Below are 11,677 nucleotides of genomic sequence, written 5' to 3'. Positions count from 1 at the left end.
TGATTTTGTTGAGGTTCTATAATGGTGTTTTGAATAGGGATGAAGGTTTCATCTTCATCAGTTTTTGAACAAAGATGAAAGTTCCCTAGTCACACCAGAAATCCATGTATATGTCTTTTACTTCTGCCCCTCATCTCACCTCTCCAACCTCCTCTCGCCTCTTACCTGTTCTTCTTCATCATCGTCATCTCCCTCTGGACTTGTCACCAAATAAAAATTAAAACTTGTAATCAAATCCAAACCAAAATCAAGAACAACCAATAAATCAATTCCCCCATCGAAATCAGAGGAATGGAGAAGTATAGAGGGATAACAGGTGGGGTGAATAAGCTTTTGGATGAACAAGAATGGTGAAAAGATGGTGGAGCTCAATGGAGGTGTTGGGTTGATTTTTCTAGCATTTTGTTTTCTGTTTCTATATGTGTTTTTAGAGAGAGAGAGAGACTTTTTATATATAAAATTTTTATGTTTAATTTTTTTCTTTTTAATAAAAAAAAGAGAATACATCATAAATGGTCCATGTGGTAGTGAAATGACGTAAATGCTCTTCAGTTAACGCACAAAATTAACGGAGTTAGCAATAAGGACCAACCGTCAAAAGTTTTGAAAACCCAGGGACCATCTATGAGGTTTTTAAACCACGAGGACTAAACTTCAGATTTTAGGTAACCACAGTGACCATTTGTGATGTTTTTTCTTATGACCATGATTGCCAATCTCGACCATTACACAAATCACCACCATCACCTCCAATCGCCACCACCACCATTACCATCAATCACAACCAATCACCACCACATTTAAATATCAAACCTAAAATAAAAAGCAAATTTAAACATCTAACTGAAAAATCAAAACCACATTCACAGTTATAATTGAAAAATCAAAACATAAAAACTCACTCACCATGGATGCATTAAGTCTATTTCTTTTGGCATGAAAACACTCACTAATCATTCCATCTCCTCAACTTCCATACACATACGAACAACACCAATGCTTCACTATATATATATATCCTCACTAGAGTTTGAAAAGTATCAGAAAACTAGGGTTCTATCCTTACTAGAAAATCAAACATGTTCCCACCTTCTAACCCTAATCCTAAATCAAACTGAGAAGTAAAAAGAAGACGAAGAAGATGAGATGGTCGGAGAGAGCACATGTATGTTAACTGGGACACCGATGCTTGGAATTGAAGCCTAACCATCATCAACAATCGTCACCACCATAGAAATTCGGATTTGGAGCTATAGGAGTGAATGTGATGATCAGGGGAGATGAGATAGTGAGGAGAGCATAAGGGCTTGTTTTCAGGAGATGAGACGATAGAGGAAATGTGAAGGTTGGGGGAGGTGAGACTTAGGGTGACAAGGTCAAGAGAAGGAATTACGTTAGGTTTCCGGCCAGGTCAAGGGAAAGAGCGGTGATAATTGAAGAGAAAGCGTGAGACCTCAAAGTCATTAGGGCTTCTTTTATTTAATTTAGATTAACTGGTCCTAAAATTTTACATGTTGTAACAACTTTGGTTTGAGGGTAAATATGTCTCTTTAAATTGTAGGTAAGGGAAAATTAAAGGTAACTATCTTAGGGACAACCAATGTAATTTTTTGAAAGTATAGGGACCAGCCAAGTCAAAGTATCAAATTTAGACTAAAAATGTAGATTGATACAATCCACAAGGACCAAAACTTGTAATTTACTCAAAAAGTAATTTCAAGAGCGGGGCCATGCTTTCAAGAGCCCAACGTACGAAATAAACGTGGCCATTGCTTTGGCCTTCAGTAGACATGTGAATCACGCTCTTTACCCACCCTCCCACATTTCAAAGTCAATAAATACCACTTTTCCACTCATTTCCGGATCACTGAACGGCCAACGCCGTCGAGCATCGCCACCACCTCCGCTGTCTTCACTAGTATCGGAAAGAGCGGCGTAAAGCTTTGTTCTTTCTAGCTTTTTTTTTTACAATTAAATATCTCTTCTCAAAAAATAAATACTCCTATAAAGCACATTGTTTGATATGTTGATTTTTAACACTAGTCATATCAGATATCAGTTCCATTTTTGATCTATATGTGAATATAGAAGTAAAAGATCATAAAATTAATATATAGTTGTTATGTTTTTTGATATTATATATCTGCCCTGACAAAAGTTTTTTAATGATAATCTTTTATATATTAATACTCATTATTATTTTGGGTATTTAATAAAATAGATTAGTTCGTAATAAAGTAAATGGTAAAAATTTAAATATGATCAAGGAGGATAAAATGAAAGCCTCAAAAAGAACGTGCTGGGTAGCGTATTTATTTATACAGTAGTAATATTTCAGCGTAAGATGAATATAACTTGATTAGTTTAATGCTTCTGTAGTTAAATTCAAGAAGCATGGATCATGAGATTCAAGCAAAGCTACTTAGACGTGATGATGAAGAAGAAGGCGACTTGAAAGGAAGAATATGGAATGAATCCAGAAAGATCTGGAGGGTTGCATTACCAAGTGTTATATCAAGAGTTTGCGCATTTGGAACGATTGTTGTCACACAATCATTCGTCGGCCACATCAGCGATTTAGATCTTGCAGGTTATGCCCTTGTCCAAACACTAAGTGTCCGATTCGTCAATGGAATTCTTGTAAGTTTGCTATTACACTTGCTTCTTTAGCTTGTACATATAAGATCCGTTTTTACATAAAATGGTGTTTAGGGTGCATTAGACATGAAGTGGGACCAATGTCATGTTGTCAATTAAATTGATACTTATATTGCAATTTTTTGTACATCTAAAAGAAAGAAAAAGTTTGTCCGACTTTGGTTATACAAAAATTGAAATGAACTGAAAATCTGAAACAACGCAATTTTATGTATAAGTTTAAGACCAAATTTCATAAAAACCATAGCAGTTTGGAGTTGTTATGGTTTAATCATTGGTTTTTTTTTTCCAAGTTTAACCGTTGAAACTTTATATTAAAAAAAAAAAAAACACCACACTGTTTTTTTCCGGCAGCGAGTTAAATAACATATGGAAGAATATTTTTTTAAGTGAAATGTGACTTTTTTTTTTTTTTTTTTTTTAAGAAAAATAAAAATAAATCAAATTGATGATTAAATTGAAATGATATTCTCCTCAAACTTTTAAGTTGGTAAACCAAACTATTTTCAAACTCTCATCGTTTCTATAGAATTCAAAGTTTTTTTTTTTCTTAATTTTTTTAAAGCAAACTCCCAATGATTAAAATAGGAAAAAAGTTATTTCCATGGTTAAACCAAAAGAGAAAAAAACTATAGTGGTTTTAATGAAATTCTCTCTAAATTGAATAAGAATGTTAACAACTAAAATTAACTAACACGATTTTGAGGTTTCCATTATAAACTAAGCGTATGTTTATGGTGTATTGTATTACTAGTTGTGAAACCCGTATATTATACGGGTTAATTAAAACATAATGTTAAATAGGAGCGATTAAATGAAAAGTTTATTCGAATTTGAAATATGAAATAAGTGAAAATTATGAAGAAAAAAAAAACATGCAAAAAATAAATTAATTAAAATTATATGTTTAATTGTTAGACCCGTGTACTAAACGATTTATTATAATAAAATGTTAAATACAAATGTTTAAAGTGTAAATTTATTTGAAATTGAAATTGAAATTTCAAATTTGAAATTAATAGTTATTATAGTAGGTTTAATTTATGGAAACTAAATTAATGATATAGTGGAAATGAATAATGAAGTAATTGACAAGTGGAAAATAAATATATTTCAAAATTATGACAAAATGACATGTGACCAAATAAATGAGAGAATGACAAGTGGCAATAACATTTTCATTTATTAGGGTAGATGTTTTTTAGTAAATGACTTGCTTTTCATTACATTTTATCATGTTTTAAAGAGAAAATTAATAATAAAAAAAATCTAACCAGAGAAAAGCAAAACACCTTTTTTTTTTTTTTTTTTGAAAAATTACTTGTTTACATTAATTTTTATTAGCATTTGAATGAAAAACAAAAAATACAGTAAAAACCATAACTACAAAATAGGAGAAAGAAATCTCAAACATATTTAGCTTTTTCAAAGTCGAAATGTTATTTTTTTGGTTCAATTTCAATTTATATAAATATCGAATGTGATGCTAAGGCTTTTTCAACAATTAGAATTACAAGTGTATTCAAGTGTTTTATACTAACAAGTGATCGGTCTTCCATAACAACATGCCCTTGTCCACACTTTTTAGTAGGACGAACTTTTTTTTTGTTCCATTATCAGTATTCCAATGGACGCTAAATATAGTACAACTTATTATGTAATCATTAATATATTTGCAGTTAGGAATGTCGAGTGCAACCGAAACTCTTTGTGGACAAGCCTTTGGAGCTGGTCAACACCACATGATGGGCATCTACTTACAACGATCATGGATAATCGATTTAATCTCTCTAACTGTCCTCATCCCAATTTTCATCTTCGCTACACAAATCTTTAAATTTTTAGGCGAAAACGAATTCGTAGCAAAAAGCAGTGGACACATTTCTCTATGGTTCATCCCTTTCGTCTACAATTTCGTGTTTAGCCTCACAATACAAATGTACCTACAAGCACAATTGAAGAACATGGTGATTGCATGGCTTTCGATTTTTCAATTCGGGATTCATATTCCTTTGTCGTTGCTTTTCGTGTATAAGTTGAACCTCGGAGTTGGCGGGGCTATGATTGCTTTATCTATGTCTTCGTGGTTACTTGTGATCGGAGAGTTTGTTTATATATTTGGTGGTTGGTGTCCTTATTCTTGGAGGGGGTTTACATCAACTGTTTTTAAGGATCTTTTTCCTGTCGTGAAACTTTCAATATCTTCTGGTGTTATGGTTTGGTAAGTTAGGAACAACCTTGTCTTTTACGGTTTTGACTTTCACATTAAACTGATTAATTTTGAGACTTAACGTTAATATGAGTACTCTTAAAACTAGCATCAGTTCTAGACACAAGGGTAAAATGAGTGTTATAATTGTAATGGGAAAAACTTTGTCATTCTTTATTAAGTCGTTCTTTTGAATACTTTACAATTATATTCGACACCACTTTCAAACACAAGTGTAAAATTGTCATATACTCTTGTTAGGTAAAAGAAAATAGGTTTTTTTGATAATTAAGTGTTGTATGAATAAAATGTGTTTGGAAAATATTTAAAAAAATGACGACACTCTTGGCGAAATTAGGGTAAATTTGAAAAATAGGACTTAACGGGGGGAAGTCTCATTTTCCTGTTATTCTGTATTATGCCATCTTTTTGTTCTTTATCTACTATAATAAATGAAGGTTTTTTTTGCCACATGTCATCTTCTCCTTCATTTGGACACATGACATTTTCTAACATTTTTAAATTTTTTATTTTCCACTTGTCATTTTATTGTGTTTTTTTTTCATTTTATTAAATTAAAATTTCACATTTAATATTTCCACATTTAATATGTAAGGTAATAAATACGTAAGGTATTTATTAGAAAGAGTTTATATATGTAATGTATCCAATACATTAAAGTCTCATTAATTTTAATAATTCAAAAAATTTCTCATTTTTTTTATAAATTCAAACTTTTCAAATTGTTAAAATTTTATATTTATTTTTTTTTTAAATAAACCCATGTAATACATGGGTCTCAGTGTCTCACACCTAGTTAAGTCATAAAAGCACTCATGTATAGCTTCCTAATGCAAAGTTGTGTTCCGCCATCAAGTAAAATAGAAACATCTTACTTTCTATATATGTGGAGTTTGCATATAAAAAAATGTGCATTTTTTGGTCAATAAAACTGAACAAATTAAACACTTTTTTTATTTTTGTAATTGTAGCTTGGAGTTATGGTACAATGCTGTGCTAGTCTTGTTAGCAGGGTACATGGAGAATGCAGAGGTTTCAATATCCGCCTTCTCAATATGGTATCCAAATTTGAGCTTTTATATGTGTTTTAGTTCTATCATGGCATTCAAATCACTAATGCTTGATACTTTTGCAGCCTCAACATTAATGTATGGGAGTTCATGATCAGTCTTGGTTTCTTAGGGGCTGCATGGTACGTAACAGATCAAACAATTCACAAAGTTCATTGGGACCGATCTATATAGGATTGTCCAAACTTTTATGTCTTTTTTCGATAATAAATATGAGAAGGGTATATATGTCTTTTACACAAACCAGAATTAAAGAGCTAATCCCCATCCTACCTTTTTCAACTTAGAGAAAAAAAATACAGTTTTTGTCTTATTGAGAACGGTCTCGGTTTAAACTAATGAATTCCAAACATAATACAACATGTTTTGTGTAACGAAGGGGGACTTAAAATTCATGTTTTTTCCTGTACATTACATGTGTATCTGATGAACATTGTGTTGGTGAACAATATGCAGTGTCCGTGTTGCAAATGAATTAGGGAGAGGAAATGCGAAAGCAACGAAGTTTTCGATTAAAGTTTTGTTGGGAACTTCTATTGCAATTGGAGTCTTTTTCTTCATTCTTTGCTTAACTTTCGGAAAAAAACTCGCCTACTTATTTACAGACGATGAAATAATCGCAGATATCGTATCAGACCTTTCTTTGCTCCTTTCGTTCTCAGTTTTACTCAATAGCATTTCCCCTGTTCTCTCAGGTACATCAGTCAACTCTGTCATATTTCTACTTTTTTAAAGTCAGCTCTAAACTTTCTACTTCTGGAAAGTCAAGCATTAGACAATAACCTACTATAGTGTAGGACTGGGCTCCGGATGATGTAATCTAATTTATATCTCACATGATGTTGTTAGGGTTGGGTATGGTTTATGCCAACTCATGGGTTGCTTGAAGAATAACATTTAATATGATTTTTTTAGGGGTGGCGATTGGAGCGGGAATGCAGGGTACGGTAGCGATTGTGAACTTTGTTTGCTTCTATTTGATTGGTATTCCAGCGGGAGCTTTGCTTGGTTACACGACAAACCTCAAAGTAAAGGTATGTAATCCTCATGAGAACAATACTTACTTATATGTGTTTATATTATGACAGTTTTTGGTTGGCTATGTAAATAGGGTATATGGATTGGAATGATTGGTGGTGTTGTGACACAAACACTTGCGCTTATTTATATGGTATGGACAACCGATTGGGATGATCAGGTAATTTTATAAGGCTATTTTTTTTTTCTATTTGTAGGTGTTTTATTATTTACATTAAGTAAAAATTTTAATTAGGTATTTATTGTAGGTTAAGCGGGCTTCAGATCGGTTAAGTCGGTTTTACGTGAAGACCTCTGATAATAAGGAAATTCGTTAGGAAAAGTTTGGAGAAGGTTAACTTTTTGGTATTAAATGTAAGGTGTTTTCGTAGGAGGTGTTAAATGAATAAGTTATCTTTCTCGTCATGATCCATTACTTTCATTTGAAGTGGGGAATGACAATAACAAATTGTAAGTCGTACCATTTGAGTGACCCATATCAACCTGCCCTAGAACCATATGAGAAGTCAATGAAGGAACACTAGTAATATTTTGGATGTGCCAAGGTTTCAATCCTAAACTTACTATATAAAATTTCACTTCTCAACCATTAAGATTCCATTGTGAAAAAAGTTTGGAAAGTCACTGTATAACTCTAATTGCGAATACCTCAACCCACGACTATAATGAAGCAAAAACCTTTCACATATAAAAAAACAACAAAACACAATAATAATATCAAGTGTCATTAAAAACATCGACAAACACATTGAAAAAACTATTATTAGAATTATCCAAGGGTCGTGGACTTAAGGTTTATATTGGTGTATAAAGTGTAAACTAAATTTTCTGTTTTTGATGAATTTTTTTATTTTTATTTTTTAGCTATGTTAAATGGGTTGTTTCTAATTCATTAAGTTTCTATTATGTAAAAAGACATGGTTAATATTTAAGATCAATTTTATTGGGCTTTCATCTTGGCACATTTCAAATGGTTTTATGTTATTCGGTCCAGTCAACCTAAAAACCAATTTTATACTATTCAGTTGGGTTTGGGGGACCAACTCAAAACTAGACTTGCAAGGACCGATCTCAGACTGAAATCCAAAAAAAGACCGAGACTAGACCGGTCTAAAACGAGATTGCAACGAAAAATGACTGGACGAAAAAAAGACTGAATCAAGAATGTCTGAGAAAAACCGGACCGTTTTGAGGTCGATCCCAAAAAAAGATCGGATCGTTTCGAGACTGACACAAGATTAGTCCGAGACCGGTCTCAGACCGATTTAAAAAAAGACCGCTAGCCAAAGTTCATAAGTATATAATTTTTGTGTTAACTACACAATTTTTAATCACACAATATCTAACTTCATTTTTTTTTCTTTTATTAAACTTTAGTGTATCATTTTTAATAATGTTTAATCTATCATTTTGGTGTTAATCACATATTTATTGAAGGAAAAACCCAAAAATGAACTAAAAAAACCAACAAATATCGAAACCGGACCGAAAACCCAAAAACCAAAGCGAAAAGGCACACGGAAAGACCGCAAGACTGGACCGAAAAAGATAAAGACCGGTTCCAAAAAAGAGCGGACTCGAAAGAAATCGGACCGTAAAACGCTGGCTCGAGACCGGTCCAAAAAAAAGGCCGGACCACTCCGAGATCGACCACAGAAAGACCGGACCGTTTCGAGACCGATCCGAGACCACAAATGTGCAACTCTACTCAAAACAAATCAACTCAAAAAAACGAAAAACGAAAAACCGTACGATACTCCTCTTCTCAAATAACTATTGCATAGTTACCAAAAGTGATTTATGCAAATAGCTTACAAGTGATCATTTTAGCCATTTTCTACTTTTTTTTTTTTTTAATTATTATTTTTTTAAGAAATTAAATATTTTTTTATATTTTATTTTTAATTAACTTCTTGCCGTATCAAATATTAAATATGACCGTATCAAATGTGTGGTGACACATTTAATGAAATCGGTGAAAAATCCAAACCCTATCTCACATTCGTTTAATCGCTGAGTGCAGAGCCAACACAATATTCTTCAGGCCTTCGGGCTGTTTGTTTCTCCCATTAAGAGACTAGCTCTGGATCAATCAGATTGGTTGGAGTTTTTTTACCCATTAAGAGACTAGCTCTGGATCAATCTGAATGAAAAAAATACTTCTAATACCCTTGCCCTAACATAACACACGCCTGTGTTTTCTTTCTCCCCCACTAGTACTACACGTCGAACCCTCCTCCATCATTCTCCCTTCTTCTCAGCGTCGACCACTTCTCCCCTGCCAGCTGCGCCGCTCCGCCTTCACCTTCTTCACCTCCACCCTCGATTCCTCCCCCTTCGCCGGTAAGTTTATGCTCCTTTCTTTTTGGTCGATTTTTTTCAGGCCAATCTTTATGGTCGTTTTTTTCAGGCCCTAAAACATGTTCTGCTTGATTATATAAAATTGGTGCTTGATTTATGTTCTTCTGCTCGAAATTGGTGCTTGATTTATCTCCAACCGTGTTTCAGAAGTAGGATCGGAAGAAACCCAAATGATCCAAAACCATAAACAAAACGGGGTGCATGTAATGTGTAAAATCAACGTGGAATAGGAAAATGAACCCAGAAAATTGGGAAGCAATGATTACGAGGTCCAATTTTTTCTTTGACCTTCCAAATCCCCTTTTCTTTTCGCCATTTCCCATTCCCATCGTCTCCCTAATTTCTTGTAAAAATCTATAATTTCTTTAATGAAGGTACATGTTTCTGATATGTTTGATATGTTTTTCTTTTATATCTTGCCTGTACAACCTTGACCTTAATTCTTCAGCACATTTGAGTTATATCATCATTTTATGATCCGGTTGATAATTGAACGAATTTATTGTGAGATATTGTTATAAAATTTGTTATACTGTGATATAAGGATCCGTATATGTCAAATTTGGATGTTGTATGATGTCCAATTGAATGCTGTATGATGTAAAATTTGTATGCAAAAAAATAGTTTAAAGGGTTAAAATGGTCATTTTAACCATTAAGAGGTACACATTCACATTGAAATTCTTTTGCTTTAACTAAATCTGTTTCTTCCACGTTTTCAGAATCTGCTCCTTGTTCTAAAGCTTTGGTGCCATCTTCATAAGCATCATTTCAATCATGGAAATCGAAGATTGGGCAGGTGGATCAAGTGATTCAGACATAACTGCACCTGATAGTGATATTGAGGACCATTGCTATGCATATAGTGATTTTCCCAAGTTGCAGTTTAGGTGCTCTCTCTCATTTAACCCTTTCTCTTATCAAGTTTTCTTACAACATTGAGTTTTAATTTTCAGGAAAGATATATCAAAGGCTCGTTGGAAACAAGATTTGGGAATGGCTGAGATTGTTAGTAATAAAGGCAAATTGTGGACAACAACAGGGATAGTTCGTGGTGGAAAGTTATATAGTTTTCTTGAAGATACATTGTAAGTCAAAGGAGACAAAAAAAAAAAAAACTTAATACTTTACAACTTCGTGGTTACATGTTATAAAATGTTTGATGATGTGTAGGTTTTTGGCAGAGATAGGGGCATTGCATCTGTTAGATGATGAGGATAAATGTATTCCACTTGAAGATATTTATAAAAAGGTTGCAGAAGGTGTAGGTGGATCTTCATGGGAGTCATTTGAGGTTTACAGGCATCTTAAGTCATTAGGTTATATAATCAAGAGGCATGGTGTTTGTTGGAGCATAAAACGTGGTAAAAGTGAAGAAAACAGTTCTATAATGGAAGTTACTGAGTTGTTTAGTAGTATGGAGATAAATGAAGAGAGTAAAAGACTGGTTTTTGATGTTTATCCTCCAAACAGCAAATTTAGAAAGTCAAATCCAGGCAATCCGATCTTTATTCTCTGCATAATTAGGTAAGATGACCTTATAAATTCATATTTTGTTATCTTTGATAAGTAAATCATCCTAATTCATATTCTCTGAATTGTTTTCTTTTTTTTTTTTTTTTTTTTTTTTTTTTTTTTTTTTTGTCTATTGTAGTGGCAATCCACCAACCAAGAAACAGATTGAGGAAGTTGAAGGACAATGTGAAGGCATTCCTCTGAAGTTTTGTTATGTTGAACATGGACGTGTAAGTTTCTTTTCTTTTAATCAAATTGAGCTTCCTGTTCTTCCTTGAAAACGAATTTACAACTGATAGAATACAGATTCGAGATAGTGATTTTCTAAAGTTTCTATATTCTTATTATTTGTATATTTTATCTGTTACTTATTTGGATAATACAATTACAACTGGAGACATAAAGGATCTACATTTAAAGGTAGAAAAATGTCTAGAAAATGAATAGAACAAGAAAGCTTATTTTGGTGTTTCTTTGTTTGTTTTATAGTTAATGTTTAAATTCGTATCAAAGAGACTTGACAAATTTCGAATATATATATTTTTTAAATTATAACATGTTTTGTAATGGAATATATTTTTTAAAACTGTATTAAAACAGAATATAAATTTGATAAAATACATATAAGTTTTTTTTAGATATAAAAAAAGTGTTAAAAAAAGAGAGTTTAGATATAAGACTTTTTAAACAACAAAAAACAAAAAGAAACAAATAAACGTATGTTTTGTTTAAAGTTAAAACGTATAATAACATTTCTAATTATATTTATTATATATATAACAAAAAGGGACTCAAAACAAAAAAT

At 32.4% G+C, this 11,677-nt stretch overlaps 2 protein-coding genes across 5 annotated transcripts; both read left to right on the top strand.

Annotated features, from left to right (window-relative positions):
• Positions 1-1,804: 1,804 nt before the first annotated feature.
• Positions 1,805-7,585, top strand: LOC111905986 (protein DETOXIFICATION 24). Its single transcript, XM_023901720.3, has 9 exons — positions 1,805-1,935; positions 2,380-2,640; positions 4,338-4,879; positions 5,860-5,946; positions 6,024-6,080; positions 6,415-6,653; positions 6,874-6,992; positions 7,070-7,156; positions 7,245-7,585. The coding sequence occupies exons 2-9, from the start codon at positions 2,395-2,397 to the stop codon at positions 7,311-7,313; spliced, it is 1,446 nt and encodes a 481-aa protein (XP_023757488.1). The 5' UTR covers positions 1,805-1,935; positions 2,380-2,394; the 3' UTR covers positions 7,314-7,585.
• A 1,308-nt stretch (positions 7,586-8,893) lies between these two features.
• On the top strand, positions 8,894-11,343 carry LOC111905987 (uncharacterized). Of its 4 annotated transcripts, none has more exons than XM_023901725.3 (6): positions 8,894-9,339; positions 9,505-9,626; positions 10,080-10,156; positions 10,314-10,445; positions 10,531-10,884; positions 11,012-11,343. In XM_023901725.3, the coding sequence occupies exons 4-6, from the start codon at positions 10,354-10,356 to the stop codon at positions 11,148-11,150; spliced, it is 585 nt and encodes a 194-aa protein (XP_023757493.1). In that variant the 5' UTR covers positions 8,894-9,339; positions 9,505-9,626; positions 10,080-10,156; positions 10,314-10,353; the 3' UTR covers positions 11,151-11,343. The 4 variants fall into 4 exon arrangements, with proteins under 4 accessions (XP_023757493.1, XP_023757489.1, XP_023757490.1 ...); XM_023901721.3 differs by having other exon boundaries at positions 8,898-9,339; positions 10,080-10,247; XM_023901722.3 differs by having other exon boundaries at positions 8,898-9,339; positions 9,407-9,626; positions 10,080-10,247.
• Positions 11,344-11,677: the final 334 nt, after the last annotated feature.

Source organism: Lactuca sativa, chromosome 7, assembly GCF_002870075.4.
Source record: "Lactuca sativa cultivar Salinas chromosome 7, Lsat_Salinas_v11, whole genome shotgun sequence".
NCBI classification, from domain to species: Eukaryota; Viridiplantae; Streptophyta; class Magnoliopsida; order Asterales; family Asteraceae; genus Lactuca; species Lactuca sativa.
Note: the sequence above shows the minus strand (reverse complement) of the source record. Positions and strands in the feature narration are given on the sequence as shown.

Excerpts from the sequence above, each read along its gene's own strand:
- LOC111905986 (XM_023901720.3), top strand. The coding sequence starts at position 2,395 with ATGGATCATGAGATTCAAGCAAAGCTACTTAGACGTGATGATGAAGAA. Across the intron at positions 2,641-4,337 it reads GATTCGTCAATGGAATTCTT|TTAGGAATGTCGAGTGCAAC; the intron begins GTAAGTTTGCTA and ends ATATATTTGCAG. Across the intron at positions 6,081-6,414 it reads GGTTTCTTAGGGGCTGCATG|TGTCCGTGTTGCAAATGAAT; the intron begins GTACGTAACAGA and ends AACAATATGCAG.
- LOC111905987 (XM_023901724.3), top strand. The coding sequence starts at position 10,135 with ATGGAAATCGAAGATTGGGCAGGTGGATCAAGTGATTCAGACATAACT. Across the intron at positions 10,248-10,313 it reads TTTCCCAAGTTGCAGTTTAG|GAAAGATATATCAAAGGCTC; the intron begins GTGCTCTCTCTC and ends TTTAATTTTCAG. Across the intron at positions 10,885-11,011 it reads TTTATTCTCTGCATAATTAG|TGGCAATCCACCAACCAAGA; the intron begins GTAAGATGACCT and ends TGTCTATTGTAG.